General features: G+C 43.8%; 1 protein-coding gene across 1 annotated transcript; it reads right to left on the minus strand.

The window, feature by feature from the left end:
* Nucleotides 1-631: 631 nt before the first annotated feature.
* ATG14 (autophagy related 14) lies at nt 632-20,475 on the minus strand. The gene is made up of 10 exons (XM_075029523.1): nt 20,192-20,475; nt 14,641-14,703; nt 14,459-14,501; nt 13,967-14,048; nt 9,218-9,455; nt 8,575-8,804; nt 8,001-8,118; nt 6,804-6,894; nt 6,608-6,693; nt 632-3,782 (listed from the first exon to the last, which is right to left on the minus strand). The coding sequence occupies exons 1-10, from the start codon at nt 20,473-20,475 to the stop codon at nt 3,476-3,478; spliced, it is 1,542 nt and encodes a 513-aa protein (XP_074885624.1). The 3' UTR covers nt 632-3,475.
* Nucleotides 20,476-21,392: the final 917 nt, after the last annotated feature.

The following is a 21,392-nucleotide window of genomic DNA, read 5'->3' on the forward strand; positions in this document are numbered from 1 at the left end:
GCCGCAGCTCCACGCGCAGGAGCCCCAGGCTGCTGCTGCTCCTCAGGGCGCAGCAGAGAGGAATCACAGGGCATCGGTTCTCCCCATCAGGTCATTTTCTCTTCCATCATTCAGCAGGCAGTAAAGCACAGCCTGCCAGGCCACCGGGTCCCGCAGGCAGAGCTTGCTTCTTGCTGACAAACGTGGCCCTTTCCCAGCCCCGTTGCTCAGACACACACAACAGTTCACTTTAATAGTTGCCTCCTTCACAAGACACACGCTTGTGTCCTTCTGCAATGACTGTGTAAAGAGGAGCGTCTTCCCTTGCATGCAGAAGTAATTCAGGCTGAGCCCCTGCAGAAAATAGTCACCCATCAAAGGAGCAGTTCAAAGCCAGGCTTACACAAGAGATTTATCCGTTTACACGTACATATAGGGATGTGTATGCGTGTGTGTGTGTGTTTTGCAGGACTCCTCTACCTGCTCCAAATAGAGATGCAGTTATTTTATGTAAGAGTATTTTTTTAGAATCAGTATTGCTTATTCCACCGCTGTATGATTGCACTGTAACAGGTCTGGTCCCTGTGATGCTTTGAAGGCTGGAAAGTGTTGTGTACTTCCCCAGCACGGTTAAAAACAAACCACACAGAAGTAACAATTATAAATATACAACTTTAAAAAATTACTGTTAAAGATTTATTGCAATAATACAATAAAATTTAGAAAAAAAAAAACCAAAAAACATTTGTGTTGAGTTACATCTAGTTCAGAAGTTGCAGAGAGAGGCCCCGAGTTTTTGCAGGTGACAAGCAACCCTTGGGTGTCCCACCTGAGACCCTTCAAAGGCACCTGATTTTCAGCAGAGGGCTGGGCTCTCAAAATCAGGCTCTTCCTTGGCAGCTCAGATCAGCCACCCCAGATCACTGGTCACGGACAAAAGCCACGGCCTAAACTAAAATTCCCGCGTTCATGCTACCCAAAGTGTTTTGTAAACTCTCAGCTGGCTGTCTTCAAATATCTATAATTACAGATATTCCTGCCCTCCCTCCCCCACCCCCAAAACAACCTGGAAAACTAATCCTGGCAATTGCACTCAAGGTTTGGACACACACAGTTCTTCCTTAGCTACACATGTGCAAAACACTTTAAAAAAAAAAACCAAAACAACCACAATCTGTATTGTGTTACAAAAAAGTTTCATGAAAAGACCGATCCCAATGCATTTTAACACCCTCACAGTGCCGTTGTGCACTTTCAGAATATGACATGGTTGCAAATGAATTGCTTGGAAAACATGATGGTTATGAAGTATATGGCTTAAAAAGGTTTTTTTGTGTAGGTTTTTCTTTCCCTAAGTAAGTAAATGATAGTGTACAGAGCTGAATCATGGCCTGACCTTTAGAGGTTCAAAGTAGCACAAAGGCAGCAATGAAAGAGTGACTGAAATGCGTATTAAAAACAAACAAACAAAAAAGATATTTATATGGCAGGGTCCAGTGCAAAATAAACGGGGAACTGACGCGAAGAGCCCAATATACAGTACTGGTGAGTACGTGCTGGTTGCTAAGAACTGCAAAGGATCCGATAGCTGCAAGTGAGTAAAGTGCTGTGAACTGAACAGTGACCCAACCCTCCCGGCCACGGCCAGGGCAGCGCTCGCTGCTGGGGGGGCTGAGGGGCACCGTCCCCGTTCAGGCTGCAGTAGTCAAGGGAGTCTTGGCTGTTCTCTTAAAACGAACCCAACTAGTGGATTTAGACCAAAAGAATGGTTAGGACCGAGGGTGTCTTCACCTAACAACGTGTGTGCTGTTAGTGCAGAGTTAAGGGTCTTTGGTTTAAAAAAAAAAAAAAAAGAAAAATTAAAAGATACTGCTGACAACAGATGCCCATCCCCAAGGCCAAAGAGAAAGAGCTGCCGTACAAGAGGGGCGGAGGGCTGGGAGACGCAATACTCGGCCGGTTCCCCTGGCGTGGAGCTCGCTGGGGTAGGCAGGCATCGGTACCAAAACTGCTTTTCCACCTGCTCCTTGGTGGAGGCAGGAGGCAGCGCTGGCTGGCCCGGAGAGGAACCACACGTCTCTTTGGTGGCCAGAGCAAAACCACCACAAAAAGACTCCGCAAGACGGCTGGGTAAGCCAGCCCCGGAGCCGGGGCTTCAAACACGCAGGAGGACGCTGCCCGATGGCAGGGACGTGGCTTGTGCATCCCTCCCTGCAGCCTCGCCGTGCCCCCGGTACGAGCTGCATCGCCACAGGGAACAGCGGCAGAAATCTTCCCTCTTGGAGGGGCGGGAGGATGCTTTTAGTTTAGTTTACCCTGTGGAGAAGTGCAATGTCCCAACTATATAAAATGTAAACCATACGTTGGAAGCCTCACTGAGCAAACCCATCTTTAAGTAATACATACCACAAGGCAGAGGAAGTGGAGGAGCACTTGTTAATGAACACATCTGTCAGTATCACACCTCCTGTAGTTTTACAAGGGAGCCAGCTGCGCTGTGAGCATTTCTGCAGTGAAATGAAATCAACTTCTTGGCATTCAGTAAACAAGAAAAAAAAACCCCACCATAAACATAAAATAGAATAAGGTTTAAAACGCATGTAGTGTAGAGACTGTGTGACTTCATTAAACTAGCTTGAAATGAGGTTTTTCTAATATTAAAAAGTGGCAACATGGTGTCATAACTGATGAATATTATTGCAACAATGCAATCCTGTATCAGCATCAAATGTGGGTCTAGCTAAGAGAACATCCAGTGTTTCTTTGGTGTATGATATTAAGAGTAAAGAGCCTGCGTGCTTTGGACAGCACAACATGAAACTTCTAGACTACCTACCAGTGGAAACAGCATGAAACAAGCCAGTTTTCTATGGCAAAACTGGGTAGAGATTCACAACCAAATCTAAAAGAAGAGCAATTTGCTGTGTGAATTCCTGTCCATGCTGATTCTTTGTATTAAAAATATGGCAACAGATATTAGAAAACATGTTAAAAATGCATAATTTTCATGTCCTGAATGAAAAAAATTTAGAAATACACATTTTTGCATTATGCAAGACAGATTTAAAACACACACAAACAAAAACCCTGTAAGGAGTTAAGAAAACATGAACTGCATTTGCACCACTGTCCAGACTGCACACTGAGCAGCCTTCTCTCTGTACTCATCCCAATTCAAATACTCCAAAATCTGTTTCTTCTTCAGAAAGTAGAGCTGGAGGCTGCCGTGTCCTTCTTCTTTGATACTCAACAATGCAGACAGAACCAAGACACAAAGTGCCATCACAGAATCCGTCAGAAGTACGTAGCTAGCTAATTTACAAAATGGTACCATCACAGTCATCTTGGGTAAATAAAAAGGTTTTTCTGGTTTACAAAATGAAAGTCTGACCTTTTCTTTGTTCCAGGCACTACTTAACTGAATATGTAAGGTTTACTACAGCATTGCCGGGGAGGGATTCCTTCCACAAATCCTATGGTCCTTTTCCCATGCTCTTTAGCGATGTCCAGTGTACGCCTTCAGCCACGAGGTCACCGAGGCAGCAGCGGACGAGATCATTCCACCGGCGCTGCTGCTGGCAATGGGCTGAGATACCTGCGTGCTCTGGCTCTGCAGCATCTCCACCTGCTGGGAGGGGATATCGCAGAACCTGGGGCTTGGCAGGTTCTCCCAGTCTGTCCCTAGGTCTGTCTCTTCATCACTGACGTGCTCGTCTCCGCTCTCGTCTGTTTCGCCGGTGGCACTGGGATCCACAAACTCCATGGAGTCTTCAAGATCAGCACTGATTTCAAAAGGCCCAGACCTGTGAACACGGACACAGTGCCGTCAGCCCGTTTGGTACCATGCAGGAGAGGGACTGTCACTTCGCTGGTGTGAGTCCTAGGCATGCCAAAGCACCCTGCTCTGTCATGTGTACAGCAGAGAAATTAAAACACCTCTGTGTTTATCAGTTGGCAGAGAGACACTTGCTGGCTGCAGAGATAACTGTATTATGACAATGGTGAAACGAAAACAGTTGGCCAGGGAAGCGATAGCTGGGTTCCAATCCACGAAGCAGGAACGGCGGAAGAGCTGTTCTGCTTTGGCATTGGATAGTGAAACGCGTACACATAAAAGAAAAGGCTATTGATAATAACTCACAGCTCCACTGGTGGAAATCTCAGCTTGATGCAGAACAGCTTTTATTTTTAACGCTAGCCCTCAGCAGGCCAAGACCGCTGACAGAGCTGCGGCCAGGGGAAGGGTGTAGTTTACAACTTAGAGAACTGGGTTGGCACAACTCACTAGTGGAGACTTCCCATAGCAGCACTTCACCCTGAGCAACATCTCAAGATCTTTTTTACTATGAGGCTGGTCAAACACTGGAACAGCTTGCTCAGAGAGGCCGTGGAGTTTCCATTGGAGATACCTAAAACCCCACCGGCCACTGGTCCTGGGTAACTTGCCCTAGCTGGCTCTGCTTTGAGTGGGGCGATGGGCTGGATGTCCAGAGGTCCTGGCCAAACCCACCTGCGTGTGACTCCGAGTTCCCGGCTGCCACTGCCTGGTGCGAGAAGCAATTGCATCCCACTGCTTTGCACTAGAGTACGGGCAGCCCAAATCTGAAACATCTTTACTGAGCCAAAGCGGGCAGTTTCACAGACCCTGTGACCCACGGTCAGAGAGCGCAAGGTTTTCAAGGAGGTGGTGAAAGGTGGATTCCCCACAGCAAGCAGCATCCCTGCCAAAGTTCATTCCAAAGCACAAAGCTGCTCAGTGAAACAGCAGCAAGAATTTAACATGGGTAAGAGCATTTGTGCAGCCTTAGCGGAAGAAGCCACCCGAAGCAGTGATTTAGCATGGAAAACTGTAATCCAAACAATTAAAGCTTGGTAAAATTATATGTATCTGAAAACAGTAGCTTATAAAGGAGACTGTCAGGCAACTATAGGCCTAGATATCTAAAGGAAAATAAAGAGAGCTGGTTGCTGCAAACTTTGCAGACAGCTGAGAAATTAAAGGTAAACACTCCTCTTTCATAATCCGGAAAGGAATGGGAGTGCTGCCTTCTGGCAAAGCATTTTGCTTAACAAGGCAACATAAGAAGAGAGTCATCAGGTTTAAGGCCAGAAGGGACCATTAGATCATCTCGAGTGACCTCCTCTGTAACAAAGGCCATTACGTTCCACCCATTCCCCCTGCCTAGTAACTTCTGCCTGATGAAAGCATCCATTCCAGAAACTCATCCAGCCTTGACAGGACAACATAAGGGAACAGAGAATCCCCACCTTCATTCTTGCAGGTAATTAATCGCTGTGTTAAGCGCATGTGCCTCCTTTCAACCTAGCTCAGACACTTTGCTTCCAGTGGCATCTATAAAGCCGTTCAGTAGCCTGTATTTTCTCCCCATAAAGGCGTGGAAATCAGGTCACCTCTCAATCTCCTCTCTAGTGAGCTAAGACAGTTTTATACAGACTAAACTATGCCCCTCACTGCTAGGTATTTTCTCCGACTCTTTCCTGTAACCTCTTCTTTTACTACGTGGACCCGACTGATGCGTGTGGAGCTCAGTAACATTTGCACAGAGAAGGGAGACCCACTGTGGCACCAGGACCTTCTACAGCAGCTGCTTTCCAGGACACAATTCTTCATTCTCTGGGTATTTCCTGCACTCTCCCTGTTTTCAGGCAAGCAGCAGCAAGTACATAATTTTTTCCAAACTGAGCTATGTTACAAAGATTTGGCTCCCCATATCTTTGGGCTGAATCAGCAGGGTTATACCCAGAGAACATAAGGTAAGTGGTTAGAGGCATGCATTCAGTTCCTCTTAGTGGCACTGCAGGTTTTTAAATAAAACTGGATCTGTACACGAGAATAAAGTGGAAAAGTAGATTTCAGAACATTACTGTGTTTAAAGGGGAATAAAGCACTTGTCAGATTAAACAAATATTTGCAGACTGTCTCAGGCACAAGTGACTTGTGACTGGATTATCCCAACAGGAAATCAATGTTGTTGGCTTTCTTATAGATTGAAAAAAAAATAAAAAAATTATTAAACCTGGTGCATGCAGCCCACAGGAACTGATGTTCTTTCCATCACGTACTGAGTTAACAGAAAACTTGTCTTTAATCTTAATTTACATATAAATGAATATTATTTGAAGTGTTGACTTTGGTCTAGGTTGTTCATTGACTGGAAGTATTTTGGGAAAGCTTTACCTAGTATTCGTTTTAGGGTTTATATTGCTGGATGTTCCTAGGTACTTACATGTTGGCAAGATATGGACAGGGTCATATCCGGAGTACCGTGAGACTGCCTGGCATATGTGCTGCTGTCCCCTGGAGGGAAAGAGTTCCTGCTTCTGGGCATAGGGGAAACAATTCCATAATCAGCTATGAAGCCTCCAGCTGAGCCTGCCATATGCAAAAGCACAGCATACACACATCTCTGAAGTCTAATTTCCTACTCAGGACCCCCTTTTTCTGTCCTCTCTCGTCTCCTCCTTGTAACTACCCTGATTTCTGATGTGCCAAGGACTGAGCTATAGGTACAGCAGAAGAGAAGAATTTCCCTCATAAGTAACAAGGCAAATGCATAACTTCAAAAGGGATTCAGTCACAGGTGAGTTGAGATACTGCTGTTCTTACCTGCCCAAGTTCTCAGTGTCTGGGCTGACCAGGTACATAAGGTTCCTGAGCGTATGCAGTGGGTGCAACAGATCTAAATTTACATGCTACCATGGGGAAGGTAAGAAAAAGACATGATCAGTTACTGGAGGAAACCTGCAGGCACAGTTGATATTTTAAAAGCTATTTAAAGAATCCCCATATATATTCCCCCTACCTGAGAGAAGCAAAGGTGAAGGATATTAGCATTCAGCTTCTTCACTGCCCGCGTGAACCTGTGTCTGCTGAGATTCTCTCCACAGAACTCGCTGTTGAAACACCATAAACACACATATATATACAGAAAGCAAAACGCTGTGAAAATACACCTACTGGAGACATCAGCATTCTGTGCCCTGGCTTCCTAACAAATCCCAGAGCAAACATCCTCACAGCAAGCACTTCTTTAAACTGTACAGCCAGTTTCAGAGTGCTCAGGAGATTAATTTTTCACCTAGCAAGACTGTTAGCATTTCATCAACAAGCATTGCTTGCCATAGTCTCACCAGTTTCAACAAGACAAGCGATGTAAACTGTATGAAACTCAAAGATCCCCTGTAGCCAAGCTATTTCAGCTCTCCTTTTACATCTTGCATCGTTTCCTGTTCCCAAGCTCTTCCTTCTGCAAAGACTGAGCATCCAAATAATAGTATAAAAAAAAAATGCAGAGACCCTATACAACTTTTGTGCCTTCACTTTGGCAACCGCTGTTTTTAAACACTTAAAAGAATCTCGGCAGCGTATTTGAGACCTCTGGAAGCCTGACCAGGTCTACACCTCCCTCAGTGCACTTCTGTACAGATCCCATCTGCTCCACACAGACATTAAAAACGTAACAGTGGTTTTCATCACAACTGAGGTTTACCCAATACACTCCTAGACGTCTGGCAGCCAGGTACATTCCCCCTTGGTGTTTTATCCTAAAGAGAATTACATTGCTGTCATGCCATATTATAAGGCCTTGTTCCACAGCACTTAATGTAGTGGAGCTATTCAAGATGACTACAAGTTGCTGAATTGGGCTGGGATTTTGTAAAGCACAGTAGGGTCTCATAAAATGAAAAGCGCTATTCATGGACTGTCATATTTCTTTTCTAATTTGAGGATGCTGAATATGCCAATTAGAAAGCTGTTATTTTCAACTATGATGGTTGGTCTACACTCTCAGGAGGTAAAAAAAGAGGGAGGGACTATTGACTGGTCTAAAATCCTACTAGCCCTCCACCCAAAATTAAACAGCACAAAAATCCATGAGCCATCAACCATCACCATAAAAGCTGTCCCAAGTAATGACTTCGTTCCCAAAACCAAACTGAATTAAGATCAGTCAAAACTGGTCACTGATTCACCTCCTCAGAGGCTTGCATTTACTTGCCTGTTGCAGAGCTTCTTGGGAAGATTTACATCAAGTATGAGAGACAAAGTGTTAACAAGCTGAGTTGCATAGCACAATGCAGCACTGATGGTATAAGCAGGGTTATTATGTTCCATATCTAGAAGAAATAAAAACATCATGAAAGTCTCATTTTAAATGAAGCCTCAGTGGGTGTGTTAATGCATTAGTGAAGTCTACTCTGGAAAATGTCATTTGTAAGTACTGAGAACAGCCTGAATCCAGCAATCATTTACAGTGAAATCTGTCAGAAGTTGGTAGAAAATAGTAATTCTTGGAATTCCTGTTAAAACGACGACATGTGAACCATGTCAAAACTGTGAATAATTAACTTTATCTCTCTATTACATTGTGCTGTGCCCCAGCGAGCATTTCCTGCAAAAGAGGATTTCAGTGGACTAATCCCTATATTGGTATTTATTTCTGACTCAGGTTGGTCTGGGTGAGAACAAATGGACCAGGCTACTGCTCCTCAGTGCCTTCTGTTGGCATCCAAGGCTGCAAGTTCTATGGCTTCTGGAGTATCCCAGATGCCTAATCAGACCTTGCTCCTTACCTGGTCCTTGTGTAGTCTTCTTCTCTTCCACCCAATTGTAATATGCTGAATAGTCTCCATTATTAGGAAGGGTTATCCAAGGCCCTGTGATACTGATGCTGGTGTCCCCGTTATGATCATCACACACCCATCTCCCAGAGAGATACGTGGTTCTCCTGGCTTCCGCGAGCTTGCTCACAGTGCTAGAGGTCATAGCATTGTCACTCTCAGAAGACACATCTGCAGGATCTCTGTAGCACCCAAAGAGGAACAGAGTGTTTTTAAAGAAATTTTAGAAATATAATCGGAGATGCACTTGGCAGGCACTTAGCCAGATTTCACAGAGAGTGAAATGCTTGTAGAAACACTCTTGCAAAACTCCTTGTTCCTCAAACTACTTTCCTTTGTTCTGGGATTTTTACTTATCTATTTTAAGAAAGTTTAGCATTGGATACATACCTCAGATCTCTCAGTGGGGAGATGCTAGCACCTCCAGATTCTTCTATTCTGGACCTCTATCTTTGGGTCAGATGCTTTGCCTTTGGGAAACACCTCCTCCCCACAGATGCTAAGGAAGCCAGAGCGCCTGGCTTAGACTTACATGACTCACTTCTGGGTGTCTAAAGCTAAGCAAAACGAGTCCAAAAGGATAAGCCTTCTGTACCTCATGCTTGTCTTTACTTCTTCAATGGGAAATATGACTGATGTTAGCTCCAGGATATGCGTGCGACGAAGATTTGCCAGATGCTCGTACTGGGTTTTCAAGTCATAGGTTTTTTTCTCTACCAAGTCTCCCAGCTTGCGGTTATGCCTCTGGATCTTCTCTTTCTTCTCCTGATGCCGCTGAGCCCTGCGATAATGCTTCTGGTTCTCTTCTTTAATTCTCAGAAGCCCCTCCGTGTCTGTGAAAACAGCAGCAGATGTTAGCCTTGGAAAAGGAGCTGTGAGGTACTTGTAGTAAGCTTGAGAAAAGCATTATTAGTATTTATAGAAAAAAAAGACCTGTAACAGCTTAAAACAGAAAACCCTGCTAAACTATTAACATTTTCCAGCTGCTAACTGGTACAACTTCTTAATCTTTTCTGAAGATCTCCAAAGAGACTGAAACTGGGATTAATCTTTCCCTATCTTTCACCCAGCTATTTTTGGATTTGGAGCAGAAAAGCCAAGATTTCACAGTTTAATTAAACTTCTGAGGTAATCATTATGACAGAAATAGCTTGACTGTACACGTTTGTGTGGTGCTGGCCAAAAAGACATGCATTACTTGCAGCCAAAATCAAGTGCAGATAGCATCTTCATTCACCATTTCTGGCACCACTGCTGCTATTAGTGTATGTTATTTGGGCTTTGCGCTTATGTATGTGCTCTTAAAGCACTTGGATCCCAACGGTGCAGACTTCTTGTTACCACAAGGGAACACTGACTACCTCCCTTTCCAGTCACAAAATGAGAAATGCACTTATGTACTCAAGTGCTGCAACTGCCTGAATTTACTCCATGCATCAAGCACACTGAGGCTTGGAAAAATATCCTTCAAGAGCATCTGCTGATTCTCCTATAAAATAACTGACTGCAGTAATGCTTCCAAAAACATATGGTGCTAAAGACAGTGAGTTAACCACTTCTGTCTTTCAAAAGCATAAGGAAGTATTTCTTATACACAGTCTCCAAATACATGTCTAAAACTCTTAAGGTACCCTAGTTTGAATGAGAGCCCCCATCTACTAGTCACTCACTTCCCATTTTTATGGCTGAAAAGAAACAGTGTTAGTCAGGTTCTCTTACAGCAAGGCATCGCTTCCCTGTAATCAAGAAGTGGGATAACTGTCCCTTGCACAGAAGGGAAGCACTAAGCCCTGACATCATTTTACTGATATATTTTGACTGCAAGGCACAGATGAGACCAGAGCTACAATAAGAATGCTCCGTGGCACTCAAAGCAGCTGCATTATGTACTACTAAAATCAAGAAAACTTCTAAGCAGCTACAGCTACCTCAAACTACCTCCTGCTAGTCCTGGTTTGCACCTGCGGAACTGGAACTGCACAGACATCTGGCTGGTCCATCGTCTGGCAGGGTGGGAGACCAGGACTGCTGGTACTCCTCAGAGTGTGCCTGCCCCAGCAGACACAGAGTGTGCTTTCTCCAAATGTCAGGAATTATTTCTAGTCATCTAACTGATCTGTGGCGATCCACGTGTTTGGTAGGAAGGAATACCTGATACATGGGAGATGCAAAGTCCCAAATTAAAGAAGGTGAGAATAGTTTCCCTGTGCAGATAAGTAGTAATAATTCTCAGGTTTGTAAAATAAATGACCCCTGTTAGAGGAAGCATAGAAAATTGACTTTTCTCTGAGTGATACCAAGAATCCCTATGTGACCGCTAGTAATTTAGTTTCCTTTAAGCATTCCTGTAACATCAATGGAAAAATCAATTAATGCTTGCATTCATATTCCCAAACTCTCCCTTTGCATAAAGAATAAGAGACAGAGGAGGAGTAAAACATCCATCTGCTCAATTTTCACATTCATATTGTACTTGAAAGGCTACTTTTTCAGAGAGTGAACTCCCTTTTCTGCAGGTCCAACAGCAATTATTTGAGAAGCAAGTGACAACACTGCACACACGTTTCCTCTTTAGCAGTCCCAGTGCAGAAACAACTATCCTTTTTTTTTGGCACAGCATCTCTGCTTTATGACCCAGTTTATGAGGTGATTAAAATTTGTCCCCAGAAGTATTTCAGGACACCACTGTGTCCCACACATCTACACTGCCTGATAAATGCAAGCACAGGCACGCTGATCTCTGCCCAACAGAGAGCTATGCCAGATATTTGCAAGATTGTCTCCTTGAACTGTTCTCCACAGACAGAAGACAAACACACATATTTGAAAACCTTATTTTAGGGAGCACCAATTATTGAGGTATCCAGTCAACTGCAAAAGCAGGACCCCAGCGTTCTAGAAATTGTTCTTATTTCAGAAAACTAAACTATGCCATATCCAAGAGAAGAGAAACAACCTATTTACGTTTTCTAATGTGGTCCAAGAGTGAACCAAGTTGGGTTCCTGATCTACTGGCTACTCATGGAAAGAGTTCATTTTGGGTCTATCTGCAAGAGCAATTGCGGGGTAATTGGTCAGCTGGGCAATAGTTAGGTCAGTTCACAGGTTAAATCTAATCAAGTTCACTGTGAATCAGAGAAGTTGCAAAATCTGCAGATAATACACTTCACACAACAGCAGAAAAGTGGAGGAACTCCACTCCCCAGTTAGTCCTAGCATTTTGCCACCTTCAGAGCTGCATTTTGAGAAAAGGTGACTAAGTTCCTCAAAGTCACATTGACCACCTCTTCTCCTTTCTTCATAGTTATTATCTCCCTCATAATAACCTTCTACCTACTGAAAAGCTTGCTTTTCTTCTCTTCTCTAAACCAAACCAAACATCATTTCTCTTAGCCATTCCTTGTGTTTTATTCCTAATACTCTCTTCCAGACTTTGAGCAATTAAAGATAGATACAAATCAACTGGAGAAATTGGACACCAGACTTCCACTGAGGCAATACCAATGCTGGGCACAGCAGGATAATTGCTTCCACCTTAAACACAGTGCTTATATTAGTATAACCCAGAATGAGGACTGAACCTTTCTGGAGCGGCATTAGATTGATAATTTTTATTTAATTTGCAACTCCCAGATCCGTTCCTGCCAAACCTCACCACTTACCCCCACTTCGGGTTTATGTTTCTCCTTCCAAAACAACGGATATCCTTTTCAGATAATACGTCAATTTATCTGCACGATTTTGAATTTGATCCTGTTCTCCACAGAAGTCCTATCGTCATCCACCTTGGCTTCCTCCATTCCACCTTCTATTCTACCATGCAAGCTATTACGGAAAATATTGAACAAAACTGGGCCAGGAACCGGCTCCCGCTGAGCTCCACCTGTCTCACCTCCTTGGTTTGACAAGTATCACTACTCTTTGAATGCAGCCTTTCTAGGCTTTTGTGTCAGCCTTACAGTGATTATGCCCAGAGCAAATGTCTTTGCTTGCTCGTGAGACAGGTTGGGGTAGTGCCCATGGGCAAGGTATGTTGCATCTTCTGCTTCATCCTCCACTAGACCACTTGATCCCCAGACAATGGGTTAATTGGACATGGCCTGTTCTTAACAAAGTGATGCCTATTTTTAACTACCTTATCTTCTAGCTACCTACAAAGTGGCCAGAGGTTTATAATAGGATGACTGTGTCAGCAGTTTAAGGTTCTCCCCTTCTCCACCCTTTGAAAACAGATACTGTTGTCATTCTGTTTCCTGGGCCATCCTCTCTCCCTCGTGTGTTCTCAAGTGCTCATGGACTACTTCAGCTTGTTCCTTAAGTTCCCTACAGTGAATCTCGTAAGGCCTTGCTGACATAATCAAAATATTCAGCTGGCTGTATTCTTCCCTTAGTCTGCAGTCCTCTCATGATGTAAAGTTTCAACTGGCTTAGCAGCTGATCACATTTTCTTTCAAGAAGACGAAGCAAAGAAAGCACCGAATGCTTCAGACTTCTTTGCACTATTTGCTCTCTTTCTTGTTAACCAACAGACTTGCCTACTCCATCTTTTTCTTAGTAACAGTAAGAAATGTACAAAATCCATCCTCCTTATTAATTAAAAATAATTTTGCATCTCAGCCTTTTTGACATTATCACCACAAGCTTGTGCTATTCCTTTATAACTAGTCTCAGGTATATGCCTCTGCTTCCACTCTCTGTACAGCTCCTCTTGAATTTCAAGTCATTAAAATGTTCCCGATTCAATCAATATGCTTCTGAATATGCTTCCTATCTTTCCCTTGCAAGTAGGTTGTAAGAAGTGCTGCATTTTCTCTTCTGAAAAATGACCCTACAAATCTCTCATGTATAAAAAATTTAATGAGTTTCAAAACTGAAGCTGCTGAACGGTAGCAACTCACCAGCCTGTGCCATATTTCAGTGACTCTTGCTCAAGTAGGATTTTAGGATTTCTAGACAGGCGTGGGTTAAAATTCATCAGTTACATGACATTGGTAACAGCTGCAGAACTGTTTGCTCCTCTTTATCAAGAGGAAGTGATCAGAAACACTACACTGAATAAAGCCATCTCTAGGGACAAAGCCAAAGTCATAGGCTGCTAAGCATTTACTTTTAAAGCTGTTGCAAAATGATCTCCATCCAGCTGAATAATGTCTACTGTTTGCTAATTAAACCCCAAGCATAAAAAGGCTAAAATCAACTCACTGATTTGCCTTCAAGTGGATTTAAGAAGTGACGGTTTGGAAATTTACCATTTTTAAAAACTAACACTCAAATTCACTTCAATTGATTTTTTCACTCTGAGGCACAGAGTTTTCCACATCACAAAAGCACAGGCATTACTCACGTCTTGTCATTTCATCATTTTCTTTGCAAATGGTCTGTTTCAGCTGCTCAATCCTCATCTTGCAAGACATTATTTTCCATCTCTGAAAAAGAACATTCAGCAACTCTAGGGCACAAACGACTTCAAACACACTGACTAATGATTAACAACAAAGCCAGCAGCTTTAGTGCAAAAGTAGCAGGATGTTCTTAATTGGATCAGATGAACAAATAAATATTTCATATACTGTTTTGCACACAGAAGAATGCCACAAACAAACCAAATGCCTAGTAAAAAGTCAATCAGTATAATAAGTTATTGAACAAATATCTAGTAAGAAATGAAAAATATTGATGGCTTGGAGCACTCTGCTTGCAGAGCCAATTTCAGTTTTGCTTACGACAGGCTTTTTGGGAAAGCCACACAATGCCCTTAAGGTAAATTGTAACTTTAAACTACAAGATCTAGGAATTCAGAGAGTTTAAAAACTATGGGACACTTTGAACAACTCACCAGCTGATCAGTTATCTCTTTCCCTTCCATGGCCTTCAAAACACTAGAGGAAAAAACATGATTGAAAGTTTTATGACTATCTGGACTATGTCTGTCTCCAGCAACAGTGCATTAGAGAGACTGGTTGTTTTTTTTTTCTGAGAGTTCTTATAGTTTATTTTCATTTAATAACTACAACTTACTGTTTTTGGAATTCTCTCTGTTTGGTTTTAAGATGCATCAGCCTTTCTTTCTTGTCTGAAAACCTGGAAGAGATTAAATGATTTCATTGATATTTTGCACAATATGGCATTGTAAGTTGTCTGAAAAGATAAAAAAGACTGAAGCTTGTGGGAGTCTCTAAACCTCAACTATCTGTCTTAATCTTGGGAAGTAATGACTAAATGTATAAAACTCTTGCAGAATTCTAGAGCATGTGTCTCTCAGGAATTGCAGCAGAACCTCTAAGCTCAGGAAACATCAGCTTGTCATATTATCGAACTTGTAAGCAATTTGCTTGCTTCTTCTAGAAGATCTATAGCTTAGTGATATCAATATTTTGTGTATTAAGAAAAACATATAGTACTCTAAAATCCTTTAGTCACTGGAGTAATTAACAGTACCACCTCAGATACTGTAGTGAGTCTGAACTGGGGTATTCTACAAGCTGGGATGGTATTAGCTGAGTCCACTCCAGCAGCTGGAAATACAGGTTTTCATACACTATGCATTGCATTTTCTCCCTTCTAATGTGGAAGTGCCTCGTTTTATTCATTAATGGGTCCAAATAGGACAGCACTCTCTCAAGACTTTTACATGACATCCAAATCTTTCTTGTGTTAGTAACAGCAATAAGTTGCATTGTCTTCTATTTATTTCTGCTAGGCACTTGTAGCCATCACAAGTCCATAACCCAAATGTCTGCTTGAGTTCAGCTTCACCGGATGTGTGAGGTATAGGAACTGCAAAGAACTGATCAGAAGGGAATTTTTTTTAGGATTCATCATCTGTGTTTTCACCCTTTGAATATGCAGCAGCCATGTTCTGGTCCCCTCCGTGTTCCACAATGTATTGAGAAACACATTTAAAGAAAATAGCATATGAACGATGCATATTGAGAAATTACAGTGAACCATGACGTGGCATAGCTGACAGTAAGAGCAAGCAGCAAGAGAAACAGCCAAGAGAGTTAGATGGCATAAAAAATAGCAAGTGTGCTTTGTCTTCTGCCAACACATAGCTTTCCAACTTTCCCTTGTGCTTCCCATGTTACAGCACCATCCTGATCCACACCTCAAAACTGTCTTGGGTTGAGTCCACATATGGAAAAACCATTAATTTCCCTCTGAAACACATAGAATTGACAATTTCACCCTAACAGAGGTCTAATACTTCACATACAACCCATCAAGTCCTTTATTTCAGGGATAGCTTTATTTAGAAAGAATTACACAGTAAGCCTTGACAGGGTGTCATCTTGGGCCTCTCTCTGCTCAGCTCTGTGGGTTTGATTTCAGGTAAAAATTTAAAATGCTTCATTTCTTTCCTTGAATTGCTGAAATCTGAAAGCTTGGTGACTAACTTTGGGTTCAGAAAGTGTGTAATCACCCTTCCAGATGACATTAGCATTAAAACAACAGCAAAACTACTGGCTGCTGCCTTCATAGTCAACCAAAAATATCTGTTTTCCTTCCAAAACAAACCAAAACCAAATGCGGGTGCTTGGCATAAAAAGCCAGAGGCCACGCGTGAGCCGGAGGAATGTGGTGCAACTGGAGCCTGGCTGCTCAACCCAGCGCATTCGTTCTTCCTGTGTGTCCTCACCCCACCAGTCATCGTGGAAATTACGAAAGTGCACCGTACTAGACTCCTGTTTACCCCAAGTAATGCGCACCTACTGTAGCCCTGACCTTTGGCTGCAACCAAAAATAACTTGGCCCAGAAACACACTGCTCGGCAGTCACAAAGGGAGAGGGAGCCGGGATAATTTGGCAATTCTTGTTTTCAAAGCTGGATTAATGGGCACAGAGTCTGACTGAGCAAAATTACCCAAATCGTGTCCATCACATCAGCAAAAAGTTGAATGATCTGTCAAGAATCTGGGACTAAATTAAGTTCTTACTGTGGAAGAAAGATAGAAATATTTGTGAAAGCCTGCAAAAATTACAGCTCACCACACACTTCAGCGACTATGTCAAACAGCTCCTACAAACTTCTTTAGCAGGTTTCTCCTAAGCAAACATTTCCAGTTCTTTATATAGCCCTAATTTTAATTGCATCACACCAAGTAACTAATATTTCTGTAAGTATCTACAGCCTTTCAATTTGGCAAAGAAACAAAACTTTGGATGAACTATTATAGGAACACCCATAAAACGTAAACTGAGAGAAGGAGAGAACTCAACATCTCAAATTATCCATTAAATGTTCCTCTTTCCTCAAGTCTTATCACATTAAGCTGAGATTTTCTAGTTACCTAGCTTATTTCCACATGTTCATAATTAAGAGAGAAGCAAGCAGAAACGAGGACTTCTTGATCTGTAGGAACTGATTAATGCTGAAGGATTTGAGAACAGCAACAGGGGCATCCACTACTGTACCTATTCACTATAATAAAACTCCATTGTTGCAAAAACTCACTATTCCCAATCATAACCCACAGCTTAGAGAAGTCAGACAGGCTTAGACATCTCAATTATATTGTCTTTGGCTTTTGCCATCTGCAGACACATAAAGCAAAGCAATTCAGTATGCCTGTAAAATACACTCTGAGAATTTATGCATATGACAGGCTGGAGTAAACTCCCAGGAGGAAGAAGAGTCTCCGAGCTGAAACCAACATAAAGATGCCAGCTTAGCTTTTGAATATACAACACATTACTAATGAAAAGGAGAACGTCAGTGATTATTTTACTGGAGGACTTCCGGACTACTCATCCTTAATTGTAGCTGTACTTCAATAATTAATCTTAACAGCTCCTCAATCTCTCCCCCTCACACATACAGGGTGTGATTTTTGCCAGACATATGAACAACTTCAGTCTTACTGTAGCTTTTATAAAAATTAGCACACAAAGCAGTCCAATGAAAAGAAATCTGAAATAATTCTTACTGTTAGAACATGAAATCATTTATCTTCTTCTAAGGAAAAATCACAAGAAAATTCTAAAAATAAAACACCACTGGATACAAGGGGTAATGCTCGCTTTCTTTACTTTTCACAAGAGAGAGAACAATCCTTTTTCCCCAGTCTGTAACACTTCAAAAAGACAAATGGGAGACCCAAGTGACCCCATACACTTCTACATTCTGTATTTCCCACACAGTGCTTATGACCAAGTCACACAGAAAAGCCCTTGTCATGACCCTGTCGGCCTCTTCCAGCACCAGCCATAACACTGATATCTAAAATTAACCCAGGTACTACTAGAAGACATAAAATAAACAAATAAATAATGATGACAGTAAACAACCTGAAATCCAGCCAGTTAGCCACACCTGTCCCTGCATGACTTTGCCATGGTGTGTGGTCACAGTTTAAAAAGTCGCTCCCTCTCTCCGTGCTCACATCACAAGAAACACATAGACACCCACTCACTGCTTACAATGAGGAAACAAAGGAAACTGACCTCTGAATTGACAAGCTCTCACTTTTATATCAGTCATTCCAAGTATTAATTATAGAATGCAGCCAAAATACTTAAAGCACAGTTTTAAAAATAAGTAATTCCATTATCTTCAAAAGAACAAGAAGAAACTTGAGCTTTATGGGGCTTTCCTGATGGAATCAAGCATGCTTGTGTTATTCACGCCATTATTCATATATGTTATGTTGTTCCTTTAATTCATTAATATGAAGTTGCTGTTTCAATGAATTGCACTACTGCTTGGGAAAGTTTTGAGCAGCAGGAGAAACAAAGCCTGGGGAAGTTGAGCATATAGGGAGGCCCCCCAGAACAGAGGCTCTAAGAGAATAGAACAGCAGTGATCCCCACAGATGGAACCATGATGTCCAGACAGACTTGGGAGGAAAGACAAAAAAAAAAAAAAGAAAAAAAGAAAAAAAGAAAAAAAGAGACTTACTTCCTGCAGTTAAGAAACACAGCGTAAACATACAGAAGATTTGCTAGCCACAGACAAATGGGAGAGTTAAAGCATCTTAGGAGGATGCAGTGAAAACTGTCAGACAGAAAAGCTGATCTTGCCTCACATGAGAAGGTATAAGGAAGATAAAGAGGTTGTTTTTTTTTTCCAACAAGCTATTGCTTCTGGTGCTTTGGTTAAGGCTGCTTCTTTATGGTTTCATTTTTCTGATGGGTAGAGAAACTACTTAAGCCTTGGTTAACACAGAATGACAGTGGTTCCACCGTAACGAAGGCTACAATTGAATTTCTATAATTATGCCTGAAGTTTAGCCAAAATCTTAAGGCTACAAAAAGGGCAGGAAAAAGATACTTGGTTTATGTTCTAAATTCCAAATCCAATTTTTTCCATGGAAGCTGCACATAACCCCATACAGTCTCAGACAAACACAAGTTTTCCATCTATTTTAGAAAGACTAAATACAGCTTGTGGTTCTATGACACAGTCTTTTATGTAAAAAAAAGAAAGCCTATCCAGTGGCAGACTAAGGTCTCAATTTTGCAAGCTGATTCACACCAGGTGACACCCCGTGCCCACTCCCACCAGCATTAATGGAAGAAAGACACTGCTGTCCCCTTGGCTGTTCTTGCGTTTGGCAGAAGGATGCAAAGAGCCTTTGGTGAGAGGACCATACCGCACCACGCGCTGCTTGCCACCTTCCCAAAATAGTTCAAGAAATCACTCTCAACAGCTGCTAATGAAGCTACAAATGAAGGACCAAGAACATGGCGTCAGCCAAAAATCAGAGCTATTCCAGAGATGGTGCTGGGCAGACTTTTTAAGAATCTGGGCTGGCCACGCTGTGAACGACAGCTACGGAGGGGCGATCTGCATCTGAGTCATATAATGAGAATATTTGCTTATTGACGTAACACTCATTCAGCCGCCCTCCCGTAGAGCCAATGCTTTGCAAAAAGGAGCAGGAAGGTGCGTGACTAACTCAAGCAGAGTATTTTTTTGTAATTCTAATTTTGTAATTTCATGATTAGGACTATTTATACCCCCAAGAAAACAAAAAAGAGGTGCCGTTTCCTCGCACACCTCCCTGATTTTGCTTAATGATTTAAAAGACTACCGGGTTTAAGGCGTGCTGCTGAAAACAGACACACATTTCAAATATCCTGCTGCACGGCTCTCTTTTTGCCCTGAACTGTCTGGAGCTCCCGTCAGCTACATCGACACGGGCGCGCCTGCCGACAGCTGCACCTAAGTGAAAGCCGGGGTGCTATTTATTTTTATTATTATTTTAAGCAACGCGTTGTGGGTCCTGCTCTGCCTGCCCGTGTGGGGCAGCCCCCCCTCCCAGCAGACAGCCCCACAGCGGGCCTGGCAGCGACAGGACCGTTCCCCCGCCCCACACCCAGAGCCCCCCGCCCCGGGACATCGGCTGAACGGCGGGGAAAGTGGGGGGGGAGGGCGGGACACACACCCCGTGTCGTGTCGTGTCCCCCCCCCACACCCGGCCCTGAGGGGAGCGGGGGAGGGGCAGCCCAACGGCCGCAGCGCGGGGCGAAGTGAGGCGGGGCGGCCCCCCCAGCCCCGGGTGGCGGGGCAGGGGAGGGAGAGGGTGTCCCGTTCCCCCCCGCCCCGTCCCCTCAGGGCCGCCGGTACCTCTCGGAGTCGCGGCCGTCGAAGAAGACGAAGTCGCCGCTCTGGACGCACTTGGCGCAGGTGAGGCGGCGGCGCGTGGTGTTGCAGAGCGGGCACCGCTCCACCGCCACGTACAACCCCTCGGCGTCCTCCTCGGCACCCCGCAGAACCGCCGGTCCGGCCCCGGCCCCGGTTTCGGCCCCGCCGCCCTGCCCGCCGGGCTGAGGCCGGCAGCCGCTGGGAGACGCCATGATGGGCTCCCCGCGCCGCCGGTCACGTGGGACTTTGTTTTCGGCCAGGGGCATTGTGGGAAGCGGGCGGAGGGGCGGCCCCGGGTCCTTCCGCCGGGCAGAGAAGTAACGGGGGCGGCTTTGGAAAGAAATAAAACATTTCCTTTTTCTTTCTCGGAGCCTGGCTGCCTGCAGCACCTGCGGAAGGAAGGCGGGCTGCCCCCCCTTCCCTGCTCCCGGAGGAGGAGAGGGTGGGTGAGCAGTGGGGCAGGGCCTGCCCCACAGCAGGCAGGGCGGCCAGCCCAGCTCCACGGCACCCCGCTGAGGAAATTGTGCATTTTTCTAAAAAAAAAACGCAGACAGCGTCCACCGCAGATCTGCTATCACGCTTACTAAAGTCTACAGTACGCAGCAGGGTTGTATTCTGCTTGCCAGGGTGCTGGGTGTTCGCGTGAACCTGCCACAGGCGCTGCTGGCTGTAGCTCAGGAGAGGCATCGTTCGACTTCCCAGTGCAAGACACCCTGACCAGTACCAGCGCACTACTGGTGGGGCTCCAGCTGCAGTTCCCCTCATTGCAGTTCCCCTCATTGCAGTCCCGAGGTGGCCATCTGCACCGGAGCCAGCCAGTAACACTGCTGCATGGGCCATGTATACTAATCAAAGTCAGTCCCTATGTGTACAATAATATCAAGAACAGTTTGGATAATAAAAGTGGCAAATATTGCTGTGCATCTTTAAGTGACAGACTAGTAGGTTTCCTCACCCCAGCCTCAAAGTTGAAGCCAGAATCGGGAGTTAAACAGATATGATCAATGAGTATGTAAAAGCAGAGAGCCAGTCCTCTGCATCAGGGTATAGTGCGAAACACCGGGCAAGTAAAAGAGAGTCCACACAAGCCAGAATAACTTAAAGCAATATCCCCCCCCCTTCCAAAAAAACCAAACCCAAACAAAAACATGTCCCAGTTTAAACAACAAACATAATCCCATCC

This window comes from Buteo buteo, chromosome 6 (assembly GCF_964188355.1).
Source record: "Buteo buteo chromosome 6, bButBut1.hap1.1, whole genome shotgun sequence".
In the NCBI taxonomy this organism is placed as follows: Eukaryota; Metazoa; Chordata; class Aves; order Accipitriformes; family Accipitridae; genus Buteo; species Buteo buteo.